The 22,333-nt window shown below is 46.2% G+C and overlaps 3 protein-coding genes across 3 annotated transcripts in view; 1 reads left to right on the top strand and 2 right to left on the bottom strand.

Moving 5' to 3' along the window:
- The window catches only part of TEX11 (testis expressed 11), a 28,063-nt gene extending 13,088 nt beyond the window's left edge, over positions 1–14,975 (bottom strand). Inside the window, exons 1-16 of the mRNA XM_048959163.1 lie at positions 14,873–14,975; positions 14,666–14,778; positions 12,939–13,023; positions 11,648–11,727; positions 11,154–11,234; positions 10,952–11,071; positions 9,405–9,485; positions 7,797–7,882; positions 6,288–6,345; positions 5,515–5,610; positions 4,356–4,437; positions 3,866–3,944; positions 3,019–3,170; positions 2,227–2,312; positions 1,574–1,711; positions 816–918 (exon numbers count right to left, since the gene is read on the bottom strand). Coding sequence (XP_048815120.1) covers positions 816–918; positions 1,574–1,711; positions 2,227–2,312; positions 3,019–3,170; positions 3,866–3,944; positions 4,356–4,437; positions 5,515–5,610; positions 6,288–6,345; positions 7,797–7,882; positions 9,405–9,485; positions 10,952–11,071; positions 11,154–11,234; positions 11,648–11,727; positions 12,939–13,023; positions 14,666–14,778; positions 14,873–14,912 — 1,480 coding nt within the window. The 5' untranslated portion in view covers positions 14,913–14,975. The remainder of the gene's footprint in view (positions 1–815; positions 919–1,573; positions 1,712–2,226; positions 2,313–3,018; positions 3,171–3,865; positions 3,945–4,355; positions 4,438–5,514; positions 5,611–6,287; positions 6,346–7,796; positions 7,883–9,404; positions 9,486–10,951; positions 11,072–11,153; positions 11,235–11,647; positions 11,728–12,938; positions 13,024–14,665; positions 14,779–14,872) is intronic.
- Positions 14,976–15,052: 77 nt separating this feature from the next.
- Positions 15,053–17,793, top strand: LOC125699860 (nuclear cap-binding protein subunit 2). The gene is made up of 4 exons (XM_048959845.1): positions 15,053–15,247; positions 15,392–15,573; positions 16,248–16,386; positions 17,040–17,793. Exons 1-4 carry the CDS (start codon positions 15,161–15,163, stop codon positions 17,136–17,138), a joined length of 507 nt encoding a protein of 168 aa, XP_048815802.1. The 5' UTR covers positions 15,053–15,160; the 3' UTR covers positions 17,139–17,793.
- Positions 17,794–17,919: 126 nt separating this feature from the next.
- Positions 17,920–21,833, bottom strand: LOC125699859 (serine protease 23-like). Its single transcript, XM_048959844.1, has 2 exons — positions 21,471–21,833; positions 17,920–21,067 (listed from the first exon to the last, which is right to left on the bottom strand). The coding sequence occupies exons 1-2, from the start codon at positions 21,533–21,535 to the stop codon at positions 20,002–20,004; spliced, it is 1,131 nt and encodes a 376-aa protein (XP_048815801.1). The 5' UTR covers positions 21,536–21,833; the 3' UTR covers positions 17,920–20,001.
- Positions 21,834–22,333: the final 500 nt, after the last annotated feature.

The following is a 22,333-nucleotide window of genomic DNA, read 5'->3' as shown; positions in this document are numbered from 1 at the left end:
CACACAAATGAAACTGCATCTCACATATTCTCAATTTTGCTCTGCTAAATATCTTTCTGCCATAGAAGCCTTTCTTTAATCCATTGCCTGGGCAAGCTTCCAAGCTCCCACATCTTGGTTCACGTTAAGGCTGCTGCTGCTTTTATGCTCCTGCTGTGCTGTGGTTCCCACTCTGTATTACATGAGCAAATTAGGCTGCCATTTAAAAGACATATAGAGAATAATTCATCAGCACAGATCTCATTGAAGAATAAGATCTGCGTGTTACTCTGTACCCTAGTTAAGTCTATAGACGGTATTTCTCAATTTTAATTATTTGAGCTAAGAATCTCACTAAAATATGAAGCAGCAGAAGAAAAAGTCTACAGACATATGTCATTCTGTAAGTCATCTCAGTCAGCTCATGTATTTTCTGGTAACTTCAGGCTCTGCTTGACCAGAGAAATCAAGAGCAGTGATAAAGGTTCATGTAGCTCTGTAGCGTTTTTCCAGCTGTACACACTCATAAAAGAACTTTAGAAATAGCAAGTCTACAGTGATTCTCACCCTGGGATGCTGCTTTAGCTTTTGCCCACAAGATCAGAGAATTCCAAGCCAAAGACTCCACACAGATTACACGCTATGTGTAAAACAACATCCCCCTCTGACAGCCCAAAATCTACAGGCTGACAGTTTCAGTGATTTCACAGACACTTCTCCTATCTTTTCTCTATTATGTCTTTCCCAGAATTAACAGTCCATGTCTGCTGAGCATTAGCTACGACACTCAACGCTTCTGATCGTTGTAGAGAACCTTTTTGCCTTTCAAGTTCTACCTTTATCAGTGTCACTCTCCATCACTGCAATCTTATAGATGCTGAATTGAGTAAAGATGCTGTTTGGATCACACCTTTCTGCTTCTTTAACTGCCTCTTTAGCCTATACACAGAAAAGAAAGGAATTCAGTGCAATGATGCGACAGGAGAGAGCTAAAAATTGTAATGGTTTCATTACAGATGTTCACAGAATTACTGTACAAGTTTGGTTTGGCAACAACCCCCCCAAAAGAAAAGTGATCAGAGAGAAGATAACACCAAGGACAGACAATGACTGTAATGAGGAAGAAAGCAATTCCTCCATTGGAGCCACAGAATTAGAAAGCAGAAGAAGCCCTGAGAATGCTGAGAGATTAAAACTCCATTCTGCCACTTTGAACTGTGAAGTTCAACATCCCCAAATCAGAACTCAGGCAGGTAATGCACATGCACAGCTCTGCAGGGCTGAGGGCTAACAGTGCATGGAAGTGTCACAGTGTGACAAGTCAAATGTTTTTTCTGCTGAGGCTCATCTGTCTTGAAGGGAGGATGGCCCCTAATCTGAAAAGAAACCTGATGCTGTGAGGCATGCTAAGACAACCTGTGGATCGTTTCCCCTGTTACAAGGATGGGTGATAGAAGAGGCCCCCGAAGCAGTGAAGATACCCAGTGTATCTCTCAGATCCTCTCAATGCCAAAGAGGTACAGGAACAAAAATGTAAACTAAGTCCAAATGATATAGCTACAAACACAAAAACAATGTTATTTAATAAACACACCTTGTCAATTTGTTTCAGATGAAGATAGCAAGAAGCCATATTTCTCTGCAACTTAGCCAGATTCTGATCTATCTGCCCAGGTGTATAGAAGCTGACAGAATAGTTGTACCAGTTAAGAGCTTCAGAATAGCTTTTTGCCTAGGAAATTAAAAAATAAAAGGAAGAGGCATGATTAATTGGCTTGTTTTCCTAAATCAAACAAAACCATCATAGGAAATGAAAGATTCAGATAGTAAAGTAGGCTTTTTCCCAGATGAGCAGTCACTGAACCCCCAGCACAGGCACATGAGTTAGGAGAACAAATATTTTACCTATTCCTGCTATTCCACTACAGATGTCTCAGTGTAAGGAATATTTTAAGGTTTTTTGAACTCTTCCCAGGACACAACCAGAACAGTGGGCTGCACGGCTTCTGTGGCTGATCCATTCTGGTATAACTGTTCCCATTTACAAACCTGGAGAGGAACCTACCTGAAGCCTGATGTTTGAATGGAAAAGAGCACCTATCAGGACGAAAGTCAAACCAGTTCCAAATGGAACAGGGATTTTACTAACAACTTACCCTCTATACAAAGCCAGACATATCAAAGAAGTCAGAAAAAGAAGATCTTCACTTTCACTCATACAAACATCAACGCTACACAGTTCCAAACCTCATAATGTTTGGCAGCTGTGTCCCACAGGATGATGTGCAGTCGGTTCAAGGTTTCAGGCAACAGCTGTTTCCCAGTGTAGTGACCTGAAAAGATACTGCAAGTCATCACTTTACAAGAACTTTAACCACACTGAGAGAACTACCTGTGAGCTATCTATGTTTAAAGCATGTTTAAAGTATGTTGCCTAAAACAAGAAACAAAAACACAGCAATAGCTTCATCCAGGATCCAGCGCTCCAGATCCTGCTTCTGGAAAGAAAAAGTAGCAACCAAGAGAATAACTACTGTCATGCTCTAATGATGACAGCATGGCTTTTGCACCTAGCTAAATGCTACATAAAGCACAGTCTGATTTGCAGCAGATACCACAGCCAAGAAGCACGACTGTGCTACAGGTGCAAAGGACCTGAAAAGGAACCTGTAATTCAGCTGCTCAAACAAGGACATGCAATCTGTTTTAATGCTGATATACAAAAATACATTGAGCTGGATGGGCAAAGCATTAACATCACACAGAATTTCTAGCAAATGTTTATGTTCCCACATGCATCAAACTCACACAGCCCACACTGAGAAGAAGGAACTGTTTTAGCAAGAGAATTTAGCCTGAAGCTTTATCATAGCTGTCATTCATTATGGAAGTTGAGAGTTGCCATGCCAAAGAAACAGAAGGGAAGGTAGACACAAACAAAAAGAAAGATGAGAGTATATTAAAAAAATAAAATCAGAATTCAAGGCTAGCCAACTAAATGCAGCTTTCAGTAAGTGGCAGCAAAACAGGGATACAGACCTATAATAATTTCTTCAACCTTTTGCTTAGCAAGCAGCTCCCTCTTATTCTGCAACAAGAACTCGATGTAGAGCAGGGTGACTTTTCCAAAGTCAGGTGAAGCTTCAAATCGTTCAGCAACAGATTTCAGGAAATCAAAGCCAACTGATTCCCTGTTCACATTGACAGAATTTTAAGAGGCTGCACATAAAAAGCTGTTAATTTTCCATTCTAAAGAGTAACATTCACACATTCAGTGTGTTTCTCATTGGCATTACTGGCACACAACCACACTGACAGAGTCAATCAAGGTATGAATGCACCACAGTTCATCTATTCTGTAGTCACTTCCTATTAGCACATGCTTGTTCTACAGTATTCACAAGATAACTTTCATCTCACAGTGACAGAGTTAGAAATTACTGCAAGACAGAAGTGCACATGCAGGTGATCACAGTGCAGCAGTCCACACTGTGAAATGTCATGCCTTTGTCTTGCAATCTGTTCAACCTCATACTGTTTTTCACTGGGACTCCTAAACCTTTAATTTTCAGTGTTGGTTAGTTAACAGGGAAGAGAAATACAATTCCAGACCTGTGGCAAATACTAGAACTACATGGAGATGATCCTGATTATTCCAAAGTAAGGCTACAATATTGCAAATCACCACTAGACTTTGTTTCTCACCCTGCTGTGCTAATATGTACCACCTTCCCACTGCACAGATAGGCTGCCTATAAAAAGGGCTTCCCTGCCTCTGCCAGCTCCTAGGTAAAGCGTCACTATGTAATAGAAGATCTTTGCTTATAGAGGAGCAGCTACAAAGCCAAATATTGTGTGTTCACTGCACTTAATGGTGCTTTCATACCTTCCATGCTCCAGCAGCAGCTTGGCAGTATTCAAACAAAAGTCTAAAGACATCTCATGGTGCTGGAATTCTGCAACAGCTAAAAAGAGCACAATGCTGTTAAGATTATTCAATCAGCTTCAGACACATGACAGCTCAATGTATGGTCTTACAAATTCTTTGAGGGGAAAAAAAAAGAACCGAGTAGTTCTAAAACCAAGGAAGAATAAGACACGTCAGCTGTGTTCTGACTTTCCTCTCTGTCTCACAATTAAAGTAACACTACAGAATGTGACAGCCCTGGTATTCCAGCCCTGCAGTCCCTCTGCTAACACTGGCTGTTATGGCCCAAATGCCAAATCAGAACTGTGACATTTAGCATGTGAGAATTCCTCTAGAACACAAAACAAGGAGATGCTGGTTTTTCCCTTCTCAATCCGTTCACTCAGGCTGTCCAGTCGGACATGGAAAAGCATCACCTTCCCATGGCACCTGCACAGAACTGTGCTACCTGAGCTGATGTCTTCATCTGATGCTCCACTTTTAAGAAGAATTTTAACTTTCAGAAAAAACCCTGCTGGATGCAAATTCTCCTGCATAGGGAAAAACAATCCATCACTTGGATATTCTACTCTTTGTAGAAATTTAGGGCAGAACAACAATGGGAACAAACAGAAATAATAAAGGCTTTCTACTGCAGCTTTCATTAAAATACTGTATATATCAAACTTCAGAATAACATTTTTCTTCTAGCTTTCCATATATTACCAAAAAATATACTATCAGAACACTCTTCCATTTCAGACACTTTTCTGAAGGTAGATACAGAACACAAACAGCTCAGACGTAGCAGTGATGTATTACAGGAGTGGTTTGAATGCACTGCCACTTACCCTGACCTCACCAGCATCCTCAGCACCTCCCTCTGAAAGCTTTCCTGCTATGTTGAAAACTGGATTTGAGCTTTCACCTCCAACAGGATTTTATACTTATGATTTATTTTGAGTGACTCAAATAACAGAAGTTTAAGAATGGTCAACAAACAACAAACTGAAAGGTTTTGAATTCAAGTTTTTTCAGTAAACTGAAGACACAGAAGAATAAAATTAATCCCACTCCCTACATGGCAAATGGAATTTCTATGAGAGCACAAGATCTCAGAGCAGCAGCTGCTTAGAGATATACGAACTCTCTTCAGCTACAGTTCTTTTTTCAGGTTCCTGAAGAAAAATAGTCAAGCTAGCAAGGCAAAACAGTTAAATTAACTGCTTAAAATAAGGCTGCTGTTGGCATGGAACTCTCTTTGCTCCCTGCTCAAACATTTGTAAGGGTAATGAAATGGGGACTCAAAATGTAGTATGGAGATACCCACTGGAAACCAAGGTCAGACAGTTTTCATGCCATTTAGTCACACCACTGTCAGTGGGTCTCACTGCTAATAGAACCACAGGCAGCAACACTGCTCTGCATCTACATACTGAGCTGGGCTTCTCTAGAAAGGTACAAATATCAAAATGTATTTAGGAGCACAAAAAGCAAAGCAAAACCAGCTCAGCCCCTAAGTCAGCTGATTTCAAGGAAAACACCAGTGGTCTGTGTCACGTTAGCAGATGTTAATAATGCTAGAGTTTCAGTTACTGCACACCACAGATATCAGAGCACACCACTACCTTGTTTGCCAAGTCGATAGCCTTCAGTGCCTTGTCAAGATGCAGGCTGCAATCCCACTCAAAATAGGCAGTTGCTAACAAGCGCAGCGCTTTTGCCTGGAAAAAGCAAAGTTCAAATCCAACAGCAGGAAGAACACAGGAACTCACACAGACACAAAAGGCTTAAATTTTAAGGCCACGAGAAATAAAGCTCTCTCAGTCGAAAGAATGCTCGTCTGACAGCAGACTTGTGACTGCTCAGCTCAAAGCTCGAGCAGCAGTGCTGTGTGTGGAGTCCTGACAGGACAGGAATCAACCAGAGAGCTCAGGGAGCAGAAGAGTAATGAGGAAATTCAGAGATGTGTTAAAAAAAAGAATGAGAGAAGAAATTAAATGAACAAGAGTTACAAACTTCAGAAGAAAAAAAAAAAGACATATAAGAGAATGGCCTTCAAACACACCTCAGAAATGACAAGATGTATGTAATGATGATTTGAAAGAATGGGGAGGAAGGAAGGAATGATGGCCTCTAAGAACCTGAGTCTTATTTTCCTGCAGCTAAATCTCTGTGAAACAGTAGATTCAAACGTGATTAAGGGCACTTAATAGTGACTCAGCTCTCAGACCAATGCTCACAGCAAGGGGGTCTGCAGCTTTGCCAATCTTCACAGCAGACAGGACTATAGAAGAGGCCACAGAATGACTGGTCAGATTTGGCACAGTAGAAATAGCTGTACTGGAGTTATGCTAACCAAACCCTCCTATTTACAAACAGCAATTTCTCTATTTCTTACCTGCATCTCTTTCCCAACAGAATTCTTCACGTCCATCTTCCCAATGTCATAACTCTGGCTACCAACAACAAGGGAAAGTTAACATTACATGTGATGACAGGGATAAACTCAGCCAGTCCTCTGATACATGCAACATTCCCATCCTTCCCCATCTCTGAAGCACTCAGAAACCTCATAAATCACACAAGCCAGTCTCAGTACTCCACCTTACAGGAGAACTGATTCTCTTTTTCTGAATCCTCATTTTGAACACTGTCCTCAATCACTTCCTTCGACCTATTGCACCACATTCTCTACTATCTTCCATTTCGTTGGGCTCTGTCACTTCTAGCTAAAGGTGTCTGGAGGAGGTAACTGCTCTCACTCTCACCTGACAGATATTGCAGTCATACACAGAAGGTGTTTGTGACCCAGTCTCAACATCACAGCAAATCAGTAGCACAAAAACAGGACCTGGAGGTCACAATTTCTCACTCATTACCTGAAAGTTGAAGGACAGCACAAAGGACCCCCCAGGGAAAACACAGCAGTAATTCCACGAGAGATTTCATGTCAAATGGTGCAAATTAAGCACTGTTAAAAACAGGACAATTGTTTCCTAATCTCATACAGCATCTCATCCCACTAGATGGAGCTAAATCTCTATATCCAGATAAATATCTGCTCTTGGTAAAGCCTTATTTCCTCCCCAGATTTTATCCCAGGACTCAGTGTTTAATTTTCCTCTAGAACAAAATATAAAATAATCTCCAAAGCACCAGCTGTCATCAACTCCAAGCATTTCTAAAAGTATTCTGTGAATGCAAACATGACCATAAGCATCTTGAATTAGATGTGTTGGCAGTTGTTACCCTCCTGCGTATATAAAACAAAAAGAACAAGAAGAAATAAAAACAATTCTCCTGCCCTTGGTACGAGGATACTTTTCCTGACAGCCAAGTTCTCTTCCTTAGCAATAACACAATACCTACTGGATGCTGCCCAAACCATCTCTACTGCTGCCCAGCTACTCATCTTTCACCTTGACATTTGTGTCTTTCATCAGCCAGGCTTTGCTGTCAGTGAAGCAATTTTCCTCCCTGAGAAATTCAAATATTCCTTCAAAATAAATCTATTCGAAAACAGAAAAATCCTTTCACGTTTCTCTGAAGTTTTCAAGTTCCATCACTACTGTGTGCAAGTGGCCTCTTCATAAATGCAATCTATTTGGAAGGAGCTTTAAGGAGAACAACTTCCACATGGAAAGAAGGCTTTCATTTTAACGGCATGAAAATCAACGTGAAAAACAGACATAAATGTTAGGCAGGGGAGTACAACAGGCACTGAGTGTTTGCTCAGCCAGTATGGTTCAGTGAAAATCCTATGTTCCCTTATTTCCCATCAACCTTCTGCTTTCCCTCGCTCCCTCCTCTCCTTCACACAGATTTTTACCTGACAAAAGCAGATTTTTACCTGACAAAAGCAGATTTTTACATGACAAAAGCAACTTCGGTTGCCTTTTCACATTACCTGAGCCAAACGGAGCTCTGCTCATACTTCCTACAGTCATAGGTTTCCACTCCGAAGTTGTAACAGAGGATTGCCAGGTAACGGGTCTGCAACAAAAGGCTGCTGCTGCTACAGCGTTCTCATAGACACAGCACCACATCTATGGCACTCAGTCTCACGTTCTTTAAAGATACCCCCTGGGATCACTTCTGACCTTATTTGATAGGGCAGCAGTGAACATGACTAAAATCATACTGTTCTGTGGGAAAGTGAAGTGATGTGAGCCAGTTTAGGATGTGCAAATCAGAATTCTTCACTGCATGAAGCTGAATGGTTCCACAAGAAGCCAAGCTGAAAGCTCTACAACTGTGCAAAGCATGCAAAATAAAACTTGAGAGGAAAAAATGGAATATTACAACTTCCTTTACAAAAGTGACAAATGAGCTTTAATTTTGCATCAATGAACGCAATTCCACCTCCTGCATGATAGCCTTTTTTCCAGCATGCACCTTTGCATTATAAAAGGATGATCTGCACCACCGGTGAGAGGAGAAAAATGTGTTTGAATGCTTGGTTATTCGGAGCACTGCTGCTTTTTGCTTTATCAGTCAGGCCTGACAGTATCTGTTCATAACAACTTGTCTTTCAGCTGAAATGATTTGCAACTGTCATGTTTGCAGCTGTCCAAAGAGGAGACAGGAAAGCGTTTTCAATGCCAACAGACTGCTAATATTTGCATCCATTTCGCCTCCCTGGTAACTGTCTTTTCAAAGTACAAAACGTGCTCCTTGCGAGGGAATTCAAACCCTCAGCCAAGAACGAGAGCTGCAGAACAGCATCTTGCTTTAAACTGACTTATTTCTGATCTCACTGCAATCCAGAGACAAAAGCACAGATTCAGGGCGGGTGAACCAAAAAAAAAAACAAAACGATCGCTCTCATAACCAAAATACAGCGAACGGCTGCATTTCAGGCACCCCGCATCACACAAAGCGCTCCCAAAACCTGCCAGCTCTCTGAGCAGTGAGCGTTCCCATAGCTCCGCAGCTTCATTAACATGAAGATTAGTGCTGAGGATTGACTTGCATATCAAAAGCCCAGCAGCTCAGCTCTTCTCTGGGCCCACCTGTTTGCAGACAAAAGTTCACCGGTAGGAGCAAAGAAGCAACACACAAGATAAAGAGGCACAGCTGTTTCTGCAGAAGAGCAGTGCCAGATTCTATTTAGAAATTCTTTTGCCTGTCTCGATTACTTGTCTTCATGCATTCTTTAGGAAAGGTTTATCATTTTCACACAGGGTGGTGAGGCACTGGAACAGGTTGCCCAAGGAGGCTGTGGATGCCCCATCCCTGCAGGCATTCCAGGCCAGGCTGGATGTGGCTCTGGGCAGCCTGGGCTGCTGGTTGGTGACCTGCACACAGCAGGGGGGTTGGAACTGGATGAGCACTGTGCTCCTTTGCAACCCAGGCCAGTCTGTAATTCTATGATCATTCTATTTCAAATGATGAACTCTGAGCAAATGGAAAACCTAAAAACTTTCTCAACATATAGCACGTGTCATTCTTTAATATATGGGGAGGAAAACATTTGCCAACTCTGGCACGATAAAGGAGGCATGATTTCACTGACCTCTCTCGGCAGCCTCACCAACATGTCCCTGCAGCGCTGCACGCATTGCGTTGCTTTCTGAAAATCCCCCTGAGCAACTGCCTAGGAAAGCAGAACGTGCCAACAATCTGTAAGTTAACTACTTGCCTCTGAAATCTGCTACAAGGTTGGTTCTCTAATCTAAAAAGACTTGGATTGCAGGCCTTTTTTGCATTCAGTACAGCCGAGTTTGAGATTAGATACCTGTCCTTACAGTGCTACAATAATTCTGTGTGTTTTTATACACTGAAAGACATCCAGGAGTGCCCTGCAGCCCTCAGGTAGTGTGAAAGGCTCAGATCCAAGGCATGATTCATCCACATGTCAGATAACAGCAAATCTTGGACAGCTTAACAAGTGTTGAAACACCTCTCCAGTAATTTAAGGTCCTCTCGTCTCAATTAGAAGTTAAATGAAAAATTTTGGTCTGTTTAGGGAAGCTCCTCGTAATTTTGAAGACAGTAACCCCTTCTGCATTCTGAGATCAGTGCTGTTATCAGCAAATGGGAGCAGCTGATTTCTCTCTCATTTATACCCATGTGTCTGTAACACTCTGTAGTGCTGACAAAGTACTCAGAAACTTCAGTCAGGCAGCAAAAGTCAGGACAATGCCTCTCAAAACACAGAATTTCTGAATGATGTACTTTGAATTAATTTAATCTGCCCTGCTGATCCCCTACAAAACACTCAGCATATTTTCAAACTTCTCTCACGTTCAGCCAGACTTCTTTCCTTAAATCATCAATCATAATTCCTACCTTGCTGCACACTGACAGAGCTTGAGACTTGAAGGAAGGTTTCAAATGCCATGGAACTCATTCTTGTCAAACATTGCCATTTGATACCCATTCTCCCACTGTTTCAAAGCCTTTACATGTAAAAAGCAGCATGCATTGGGTCATGGAAGAGAGGGTATCCATGTATAGGAAGATTTCTATCCGATGTCATTGAACAGCAATACTTTGATTATATTGCTCATAAAAGTCAAGAAACTTGTAAGGTAGAGCAGACTGTGGACACGTGGCCTATAATATCTGCTTGTCAGACGTGAACCCTGGCTACCAACAGCACCTTCATATGTTTTTCAACCAATTTAGTTGCAAATCCAGCACAGTCTGATGAGTGCTTTGGAATGACCAATGGTGCTCTATACATGCTACACAAATGCAGCTTTGGGGACCCAGGCTCTAAGGCAGTTCTACCTGGGCAAGCACAGGTCACCTTTGGAACTGACACATGATTCAGAAAGGCAGCTGTTGTATAAACACCCAAATTACAGAGCAGCAAATCTGAATGAGAAGATATAAACAAGGCAGCAGAAACGACTGCGATAAATCAGGCAAATTAAAAACCATTAAATAATTGCAACACCGAACTCAAACATCACATCTGATATCTTACATCTAAGCAAAGAAAATGCATCCTTCAGCAAGCCTGCAGTGCCAGGCATTCATACACCTAATTAGCAGGTCAGAGGTTACCTCCGTACCCCCTAGGAACTTATAAAGTAAGCTGGGAGGAACACATACTGATTCAGCCTGATAAGAGAGCACTTTGAAGAGGTCCTTCTCCACATCAGCTCTGCACACATGAATATCTGCTTCACCATCGCCCTCCTTGCGTAATTTTGCAGACAGCTTTTCTATGCTCTGGAAAACAAAGCCGAAGCGTGACCCATGGAAGTCACAGACAGGTGTGTTTATAAAGAACTAGAACCAGAGAAGGACTTACATTCAAGGCAATCTCTAAGAATTCATCAGCAACATCAGCTTTGCCAATATCTATCCACCCTTTTCCAGTTTTCATCGACATCTGCAGGAGAAAATGATCAGTGCTTTGTGAAGATCTGGTCACTGCCAGGGCAGTGATCCCTTACATCCCTTCTTACTGATGTCTGTGTTATGTAGGAGAGGTATTCCAGCTCTTCAGTTTGTCACAAGTGTCTCACATACGAATGAACTCTGCTTGCAGCACAAGGCTCATGGTGCCCCACTACACAACACCGTAAGACACTGAAATAAATGAATGCGCCGCCCTTCTAACATTTTCACACATGACAAAGATGTGATGCTAACTGCACTGACTCAGCAAGGCACCCCTGTGATAACACAGGCCCACCTTCAGCATGCATCTTCTCTAGAATTACAGGCATAGCTCACTCACTTTCCAAGCAACTGCAATAGGTTTTAAGGTTTCCCACACTGCTCACCTGCCCTGAGCCTTACCAAAATCTGCCTCCGAATGGTTCCCTCTGGAGGATCACTGCCTTCACAAAGGTGCACCAGCCTGCAAGCAACAAATCTCACTGCAAGAAAGTAAGGCAGATATTTCTAAGTTCCTTTTTGTTGTTGTTGAGAAAGTCAGGCCCTGCCACGTCCTAAAGATGGTTGAAACCTACGAGAGAGAAACTTTTGGAAGATTCGGAATTAAAATTTGAGTCAAGCTGCTTAAAATTGCTTTTCAGGCATCAAAAAGAAAACAAACCCACCCCAAGATACCAAGATATTCTCCTCAAAATGTCTATTAAACACTTTAGAGAGAGTTCAAGTCAAAGACACAGTATTCAAAGACTTAATTACACTGCAGGTGCTCACAGTGTCTTGAGCACCTCAAACAGCCTTCAGCAAAATGGGGAAATCAAGTTTAATAATCTTTACGTTTTCAAAGCAAAAAGCACAAGTATTTTCTGGCCTTTTTTATACACTGAGGGTAGAAAACACACCACTTAATGTATTTAAAATAGCCTCTCCCTGGCCCTTCAGCTGCGATATAAGATCTGAGAACATTATGTTCTACAACAATTAGCACTTATTTTGTATAAACTTACCCTTTTCCCTTCACTTGACATCACTTACATGATGCACATTATACTTAATTTTAATTGCTATCCCCTAAGAGAAAAATGTAGGCCAGATACTGCAGTCCTGCAGCTCCACATAAAGAACTGGTTGACAGCATAGAGTAAAAGCTCACTTTGCTTTCCCCCAGCCCTAAAGCAAACCCCCAGCTGTATACAGATGGTGTGTATAGGCTGCAGCTGCTAAGGCAGGGCAGTGAAAAAAAGGATTTAGATTTTTTCTGTCCATAAATACAGGTAAGAGAATCACATCAAAAAGAACAACTTCACGTTTTAGAAATTGACAGTGAAAGATTTACATCAGAGTTATGTCCACACACTCACAGGCCTTAAAAAACAGCATATTAAAATAGCATAAATAAAAGTCAATGCAGAGTTTCCTTTGGAAACATCACCTCTTTATTGATGCTCTGGCACAGGAGGAAGGAGTGATGCAAATACCAACACCAATTCTGTGTCACAAAGATCTCTGTTACACCATGGTGATGCTCCCCAAACTCGCTGTGTAAGTCTAGCTGCTCAGTTTTCTTTGTCTATACCCTATCTGCAAATATCCAAACCAACCCACAGCACCATGTATGCACCTGGCAGCAGGGAGCTTTTCCTTCTCACACTGCAGCACGAAAACACATTTAGAAAGGAAAAGAATGCATACATACATTTAGCTCTTTGTTCATCGCTGATGACAGAACCCATGTGTTTGGTTACAGCCCAGTTCCACAGGCTTATTGCACCCTCTTCAACCTGAGAAAGAGAATTCCATTCAATTTTGTCCTAGGATTGGATTAAATTGAGATTTACTCCTGACAAAGCTACTATCTTTCACATTACCCACAAGTACAGGTTTGGACTATTCCTTTCTACAGGCTGGGTACTCCAAGAGACTTGGAAGCAGTTGGCAGGGACACCCTCTTTTCACAAGCACATTTTATAACATATTCTCAGCCTTCTAACAGACTATCTCCCATCTTCTGAAAATTTGAGAGTGTCTCTGAGATGACAAAGGTAGGAAAGAACACAGCTGTAAATCAAATCACGACCTGAAACTAAAAAGAGCTAATTAATCATAAGATGGATAGCTGCAAGATATATGCCATGTCATCCATCAGTGCCTTCAGCTCCCATTTAAAGTTACACAAAACAGCAAATTCTGTTTGAGAAGTGGTGGACTTCAGAAACATTCAAGTATGTTCCTAAACAAATCCCATTAATCTGTCATATTGCTGAAATAGCCTAACATATGTTTCTGTCAAGTCCTTTTCCAAGCCTAGCAAAACATGACCTGATTTACCCTTCCCATCTGGAATGAAGTTTTCTCACAAGCATTCATACATACAAAATTTGTGCAACAGCACATCACCACATCCAAAACACAACTGGTTCACTGGCAGCTTTCAGAATCCATTATGTACATTTTAAACAGACGTTGCAAAATTAGAAGGGAATGGAAAAGAGCTGTGAGAATTGTATCAGATTTGAACATGCATCTGTAGGACTTTAACTCTTAGGGCCGTATTCATAGAATTGTTGGAGGTGGAAGGGACCCTGAAAGGCCATCTGGTCCAACTCCCTGCCCTGAGCAGGGACACCCACAGCTCCATCAGAGCCTCATCCAGCCCGACCTTGGGTGTCTGTAGGAATGGGGCACCACCACCTCCCTGGGCACCTTGTGCCACTGCCTCACAGCCCCTATTGTAAAGAACATCTCCTCCAACCTAAATCTCCCTTCTTTTACTTTGAAACTATTTCCCAACATCTTATATCACAACAGACCCTGCCACAGAGTCTGTCCCCTCCTTCCTTACAGCCCCTATAGGTACTGACAGGCTGCTCTCAGCCCTTCCTGCAGCCTTCCCTTCTTCATGCTGCACAGCCCCAGCTCTCAGCTTGTCCTCACAGGGAGGCATTCCATCCCTGGCATCACTTTTGTGGCTCTCCTCTGGACGTGCTCCAACAAGCCAATGATATTAAGTAGCTTAATTATTTTAAGTACCCACACAGAGAAACTTCTGATGTTATCAGACAAAGAACAAAAGCTAGAAACTTTTGTTAAAAGATGATGCAGCCTCGCATAAAGGCAATAAGATCTGTTAAGAACGCATCCCAGAGGGCTGTGGATTTTTCATCAGTCATTGGAAGTTCATCAGCTTATGGAAGACATGCCTACAAGCAGGCGCCTGGTAATACACCGGAATGTGACACACAGCACCCCATCCTGGACGTATCACAGCCTCATAGAGAGGGCTTGGCCCGGAATCAACGCGCCGAGTTCTCTCATTAAACACAAAATGCTTTGTATCGCATTCAGGCCGCTGAGTTAAAAGGTGAAAGCACCAAACTGAGAGCCCCAGACACGGGGAAGGAGAGGCGGTGCTCAGCGCCGTACCTCCGCCGCGCCGCCGTCCGCCTCGCCGAGGGCCCCCGCCGCCCGGAACAGCTCCTCAATGAGGGCCGCGATGCGGGGCGGGGCCTCCTCAACCAGCAGCTCGCGGAGCAGCTCTGGAAGACAAACCGGGAAGGGAGCAGTCAGGGGTGAGTCAGAGAGCGGCTACGCAGCCGCAGGCCCCGGGCGGGGATGGAAAACGGACGCTACCTCCCGCCGCGCCCAGCCGCCCGCCCACCATGGCTGACATCGTCCCTCAGCCCTGAGGAGACCGGCGGTACGGCAGGGCGCATGCGCGTCTCCCACGGCGCCGCGCTGCAGGCCGGGAGAGGAGTAACGCGCGGTGACTGGCTGCTCGTCTCGATCGCCCCGCCTTTCCGCCCCGCCTGGCCAATCAGACGGCGCGGCGGTTGGCCTGTCCGTTAGTCCGCTGTCCTGTGGGCGCCGCGCCGGTTCTGGAAGGATCCTGGGAGCACGGCCCTGCCGGGCGCGGGAGAGATGTCGGGGCTGCTTCACACCACGCTAAGCGGGCTCAACAGCGACTCCTACTGCGAGATCAGCCGTTACCGAGACCAGCACTTCCGGGTGCGCGCGGGGCGGGGGCGGCGGGGCACGAGGCGGCGGGGCCCGGCCGGTTCGGGGGCTGCCGACGGGGCGGGGCCGTGAGGGCACCGCAGGGTGTGAGCCCGGCGGGGTGTGAGCCCGCCCTGTGCTCGGCTTTGCCCTCAGGGGAGCAAAAAGCTGCAGGAGAAGTTCCTGAAGATCTCCTCCACGCTGTACGTGGGCAACCTGTCCTTCTACACCACCGAAGAGCAGATCCAGGAGCTGTTCTCCAAGTGCGGCGATGTCAAGAGGATCGTCATGGGGCTGGACAAGATCAAGAAAACACCCTGCGGCTTCTGCTTTGTGGAGTATCCTTTCTGATCCCTACTTGCAGTAAGCTCAGCTGTCAGAAGCCCTGAGAGGCGTGAAACTCACAGGGCTTCCTTCCAGGCACGTTGCTGCCTGCATTCCCATCACCACCCAAATCGTACTGTGCTGCCATGGGTGAAGGTCCTGTGTGGATGCTGAGCCCTTGTGTGGCCCAAGCTAAGGGCACGTGTTTGCGTTCTCACCTTGGCTTCACACCTGCAGAACCAGCAGAGCGATCTGTGGCACTGCTCCCAAGCGCAGGGAATGCGTTTGTGCACGCTGTGCTGTGAGCTGTCCCCACAGAGCTCTCCTGGTGCCTCCTGCTCAAATTCAGTTGAGTTTAATATCGTATTAAAAAGCATCAGATTTCTTGCCCTTAGCAAGGTTCTAACAGTTTGTTTTATCTACTTGTGAAATAAGTGATCCAAAGCTATTTCTTGTCTGTACAGGTAGCAACATTACAGTCAGAACCTGAGGAAGGAGAGGGAGCTGTTTTAAGCTTGGATTTATACGAGTGCAGCTTTTTGATCCCATAGAAAAGAGCAGGAAAAGTAGCAAAGGCTGGAAGGCAGGGAAGGCTCTTCTGCTTAAGTACAATGGTTTGTTATTGTTTCTTTTTTTTGCCCGCAGCCAACAAAATAGCAGGTTTAGTTCCCCTTATAGTGTGTTTCAGATATTACACGAGAGCAGATGCTGAACACGCAATGCGATTTATCAATGGCACGCGGCTCGACGATCGCATCGTTCGGACAGACTGGGATGCAGGATTCAAGGAGGGACGGCAGTATGGAAGAGGAAAGACTGGTGGGCAGGTAAAGGCAATAGCAGCTCAGACCTCGAATGCAATCCCCTTAGGGCAGTCCTGTTTTGCTCGTTTTGTCTCATGCAGAACAAAGTGCAGACGGTAAGGAGCCAGCAATGAATTTTAGGTGATTTTGGTAGCCAGTGCTACCTTGGTATTAAGATCTGGAAGTGTAACTATGGTTACAACTGGACAGGATCCCACAATTCCTGACAGTACAAGCAGGATTTTCCTTGTCCCAGGCTAGCGCTCTTTAAATGATGCAGACTTTGAATGGAAAGGGAGTGCAACTTCTAGATCAATCTCACGACCCATCAGTTTGCACTGTTAGAAGCTAGATTTCCCTTCCAGATTTCTGGAGGGCTGGGGAAGGGAGAAATGCTTTGGAGGCCAAGCCTAGCAATTCAGAAGGTTGGAAGCTGGATGACAAAGCTGAATCAAAATATTTGGGGATCTTTGCATCCCTTCTAAAAAGTCATCAGCCAGCAGATGTATCTTCATTTGTCACTTGCACCATCTGTCTGGTGGGTTGTTTGAAGGGATTTCAAGTTGAGCCAAACTACTTCTCACCTGAACTTCATTTCTCAACCTACTGAGCAAGGAAATGGTGATGACTGTGAAGCCTAGCATGGTGCTAACGCCTGTGTTACTGCCTTGCTCCAGGTGCGAGATGAATACCGGACAGACTACGATGTGGGAAGAGGCGGTTTTGGCAAGATTATACAGATGCAGAAGGCAAATCAACAGCCTGCAGTCTATTAATTGCCTCATGGGTGTTAGCTCATAGAGGGCTCTGCTCTTCTTGAGCTAGCCGTGTTCTCGCGTTTTGGATTGGGGTAGGGAGTGAGATCCAAGTTCCAGCCAAAGGTGACCCTCCTTAGACTGTGGATATACATGTGTTCATTCCCCCTTTCTTCTGGGTTAGAGAGGATGTTCTGTGCTGATACAGGGCAACAAGGGAAACAAATGGACAACTGCAGCATTCTGGTAAGAAGAAATGCAGCATGTCACACGCACCTCATGCTAGGATGCATTCTGCATTACAGCTAAGCAGGTGGCTTCTTCCGAGCCATGATTGCAGCTGTGGTTGCTCTCAGATAAAACTTTGTGAACTGTGCCATTGGAGCCCTCTGGGTGCCCGGGCACTTTGTTGGGATGCACAGAACTTTCAGAGTTCTAATTTACAAGCTCATCTGCTTACAAAGCAGTATCACTATTTGTGTGAGAGAAGCTGAGCAAGGTCTTGCTGTCCACTTGGAGGTGCTTGCCTGTACATCTAGCCCTTGGGTTGGTCATGGCCTGCAGAGCCTTTCTCTTTATGATGCCCCAGTGCTGCCTGCTTTTTCAGATCCTCACTGTTTGGCATGATTTTGTTAAAAGTTTCTTTCCATTTTTTAAATAAACAGTGAGTCCTGTACCTGTTGCAATCTGTTCATCAAAACCTCTGGCTCCATGACAAGAGCTGGAGGGAACATTTCCTGATGGTATTTTAAAGTTGCTGTCACTTGCAAACACAAAATGGAGAGCATACTGAAGGAGGGCACAAGTCTTGCTGTATTTCTGTTGGCTTCCCTTACTACTGGCTTTTCCTCTTCTGCTTTGCAATAGCTGATGGCTGATATCAGAGGGCAAGTGCTTATAAAGTCTATAGCTGCTCTGAGTTAGAAATCCTTACATTTCATACCAACAGATTCCGGGAAAGCTTGTGATCTTGTCAATTGTTCCACAGTGTGAAACATATATGAAGCAATACAAAAGTGTGATGTGCATTTCAGAGAAGAAGGAACCAGAAACTCCCTTCCCTGTGTTCATGATAGACTTTCTTCCCCATTTAAGAGAAGCATGGCTGATACTCTTAAATTTTTCCTAGGTCCAAACAAGGGACCAGAGAAGATTAAAACCCCTCCACTGATCCGTCCCCCAAAACCTCCCAGCCAGGGTTAGTGATTTCATTGGACAAATTAAATTCTGACTAATTTGGTTTAGTATGATGTCAATAATAGTAGCTGCTCCTTGTCCAGTAGTATGTAATCACAATTGCTCATGGGCTGTCTCATCCAAGATAATACATACTGTAATGTTGCACACCCGTGTGTAGACCAGGCATTATCATTTAAATTACTTTAACTCTCACATTACTGAGGAGGATGGGATGGTAGCATTAATGTCCTGAAACGTCTCCTACTTACTTGTTTTGCAAGTCAGGTTGCTGCATTCTGACAGCTGTCACAAGTCCTGAAGGAGCTGCATGTTTAGACCTCACCTGACTGAAGAAATGACAGAGTTGACAAGTCTGTGATACGAGCTGCCCCCTGAGATGCAGGGAAAAGGAGCAGGATGCTGAATTTAAAGGGAAAAATCTAAGCAGTTGTCTGCCCAGCCTGGCAAAGCAGCATCACGTGAGGTCCTTTGGGGGGATACGGATTACACAGAAAAATTGCTTGGGCAAACAGCTAGCAGAAGATGTGAGAAAAACAGGGAAATCTGCTGTGAAACTCTTCTGGTAGCAACAGAATCTCATCTATATGAGGTAGGGAGACAAGGCAAGCTCTCGGTTTGCCCCTGATGTGGCCTGTTGGTCATGTAATTCCTACGTGTGTGACAGAACATGCAGAAATCTGTTTAGTCGAGCACCTGCGTGGGCTGTTCCATGACTGTGGCAGGCATGTCTGTCCCTGCTTCCCAAGACACTGCAATTTCTTCTCTGCACAGGTCTGCTTGTCCTGCTCATCTTTGCCTGGAGGGAGATACCTCCCTTCTCCAGCAGGTCCCAGACCAGTGTTGGCAAGCTGTGCACCGTTCCCCTTTCGGCATAACGTTTGCAAAGAGATTTGTGCTGACATTTATTGAAATACACGTATTTGCTTAAAAGAATCCATCTCAAATACTACAGCTGCTGTAAATGCCTTCCTTCTAAAGCCACCCATCCCACAGAGAATTAAAGAGAGATGAGAAGGTTTACAAGTAAGTAGGCAATCCCAGCTCTTAGCCTGGGCTGCAGCACGTAGGTACCTACATGGCACCACACTGCAGCAGTCAGAAGAGCCACCCTTGCCAGGGGTGTGATCAAAGACCAGCGCTGCCAGCATGCTGGAGCAGCCCCTCCTGCCCTGGCTGCACTCCTTGCTGGAGCACTGTGCCCAAAAACCTCAGGCTCCAGGGTTGCTTTTCAGGCATCTTTCATCAGGCACACAAAGGCGCCGTTAGAAGAAAAAGTCCTTTGTCCTCACAGAACTGGGGCAGTGCCGAGCAGGGCAGCACAGCCAGCAAACCGAGACACCTGAAGTGACCCAAGGGAAGCAGCGCAGCTGGGAACAGGCATGCAGTGACCGACTCTAAGAGCTGCTAGCAGTTAACCTGCTGCAGGTAGCAGCCTGGACCTGATTCTCTAGCAAAGAAGTCTGATGCTGAGTTCACCACAAGAGCTTACACGCTCTTCAGGCTTAGCTGAGTCTCTCTGCTGGATCCCATGTGTGTTGCAGAGACCCTATCACTCCGGGACAGAATTAAGTTTAGCAGCGGAGCAGTTCTGGCAGGCAATGCTCCTCCTCACTCTCATTCTCACTCACAAACACCACACTCAGAGCTGTCTGCACTGGGGAGGGGAGGAGGAAAGCTCCGGTTCTCATTCATTCTGGCAGCTTTTATAGTCCCCTCTGATCCAATAACAAATCTGAGCAAACTTGGGAGCAGTCAGGCGAACAGCAACGTTATAGTCGTGCTGCTCCCCCCCCACTTCCAGCCACTGATGCCCAGAGAAGACACCGATCACCTTCCTCTCCCACTTGTGCCGCACGGGATCCCACACCTTGCCATACACCCCAGAGCCGGATGCGCCAGGCCTGGCATCGCAGTGCTGGTAGATGAGATGTGTCGTCTCATCTTCCACCCCACAGAAGCGGTACACCAGCTCTCCCGGCCGGTCGCTGTCAAACCCTGAGAAATGAATCCTCTTCCCAGCCATTTCTTCTGCTGCCGGAGCCACCGTCAGCTCCATGTGCGGGCGCCGGTGTGGTCTGTGCAGCTCCAAAAGGGCGTAATCGTAGTCCATGCTGACCGAGTTGAGGCTCTGGATCCAACCCTTGGGCACCTGCGTGCGCCTCACACGAGCCCAGCGCATCGCCGGCCTCCCCGTGCCATTGGCTGGCATCAGGAAGCCCACCTTGATCTTCCTGGCACCCTTCACGTAGTCTCGGCCATCGTGGACACAGTGGGCAGCTGTGAGGACGTGCTGCTCGGACACCAGCACCCCCGTGCACCCCGTGGAGATCTTAACAGTGGTGGAGAAGGGGAAATCCATCAGGAAGTGGTTGCCACTGATGGAAAACCGCCCATCTGTGCCGTAAATCTGTCGCTTGCGCCGCATGCGCCTCCTCGGCCACCTCCTGTCCGTGCTGCCCTCACCGGGGCTCAGCTCCACCGTGGTGAGAGTGCGGGTGCCGTTGGCGTACAGTGTCTCATAAAAGAGGTACTCCTGGAAGTCCTGGGGCAGCAGGGCGGCCTCCCTGCGGACACACGCCTGGTCACAGCGTGTAGCCAAATCCAGCACGGGCCGGGCCGAGAACCGCGCTCTGCCCAGCTGCACTGTGGACCTGGGAACGAGGGTGGGAAGCGAACTTCCAGCTGCGGTCCTGGGAAGGAAGGAAAGCAGGAGGATGGCAACCACCTGGCAGCGAGTCATCTTTCCGGACCTGCAAAGGCAAAGCAAGGAGACCATTAAGCCTGCCCGATTAGAGCCAGCCACCTGCTGCGGCTCACGGCTGGGGGATTATCACATGCACGTGGCCCCTCACCAGCTGCTGGGTGGTGCATGCTTAAGCTGCTGCCTGGAGCTGTGTGACTAACTAAAGATGATAGAAATCTACCCCAGCCTTTGATCTCCTGCAGCTCTTTTGGATGGCAATGCCCGGCGGTGCTGCAGGAGTACTGCAGGAATGCCATGAGTGGGTGAGTTTCCTCCGTCAAGCCGCAAGTCCTGCTGCTCTGACTTGGATCTCCTGGATTTCAGGGCTCAGCCCCGCCAACACCGCACGTCCCACCCAGCAGCTGCAGCACCCGGTGACCCGCGGGGAGGATGAGGAGGTGTGACAGTACCTGCTGCCTGCAGAGGGAGACGACAGCTCTGTCCCCCTGTTCCTACAGGGGAGAGGAAGGTGCATGAGCTCCAGGGCTACACCTCAGCTGAAGTATTTGGTGTCACAGTGCGGCGAGGACAAGGCAGCCTGTGTTAACTCCAAGGTGGATTGCTGCACCCCATGTGCCAGGGCCACCCCCTGTCCATGGGGCAGGCTCTACAGCCCCAGCTCCCTGCACTGCTCAGCCCTCTGCTCCCATCCTGCCATCAGCGTACACAGTTGGACATATCAGCCGGAGCACAGGATGAGCCCTGTGTCCCCCAAGGCAGCCGGGGTCTGTGCAGACACGTGGCAGCACGCTGGGTTATGAAAGTCGCACGGCAGTGGGGGTGGAGCTTTGCAGGGAGGCTGAGAGCCACCAGCTCTGCTCTCCACACCCTGACCCCTCGTGCTGCAGCTGGGCCTCATCCCCAATTTCCCCAACCACTGCCCCTGCAGGGCTCATCCAGCAGAGCCATGCTCCAGGGAAGCCCCACAGCCGTCCCTGGCGTTAATGAGCCAAGGTTCATGCCTTCACCCAAGAAGGAGCATCTCCGCAGCTCCCTTCCATGTGACGGAGCACCACGTCCCTATGGAAGGATCTCAGTCCCTATAGAAGGATCTCCTCCGGCGAGGCAGCAGTTAAAGCAGCGGGAGCAGCATTTCCCTAGGGCCTTCAGCTTGCTCAGGCTCCAGGGCCTCATCGCCGCCTCTCCAGCGATCTGCTGGCTGGATAAGGAGGTGGAAGTCTGTTTCATGCTGCCCTGGGGCTGGAACAGCATTGCCCACGTGAGCAAGTGTGGGCACTGGCCGTGCTCATGGACAGCACGTGGATGTGGGGTG

Source organism: Lagopus muta, chromosome 13 (genome assembly GCF_023343835.1).
Source record: "Lagopus muta isolate bLagMut1 chromosome 13, bLagMut1 primary, whole genome shotgun sequence".
NCBI lineage: Eukaryota > Metazoa > Chordata > Aves > Galliformes > Phasianidae > Lagopus > Lagopus muta.
The sequence above is the reverse complement of the archived record's forward strand: the minus strand, read 5'-3'. Positions and strand labels throughout refer to the sequence as shown.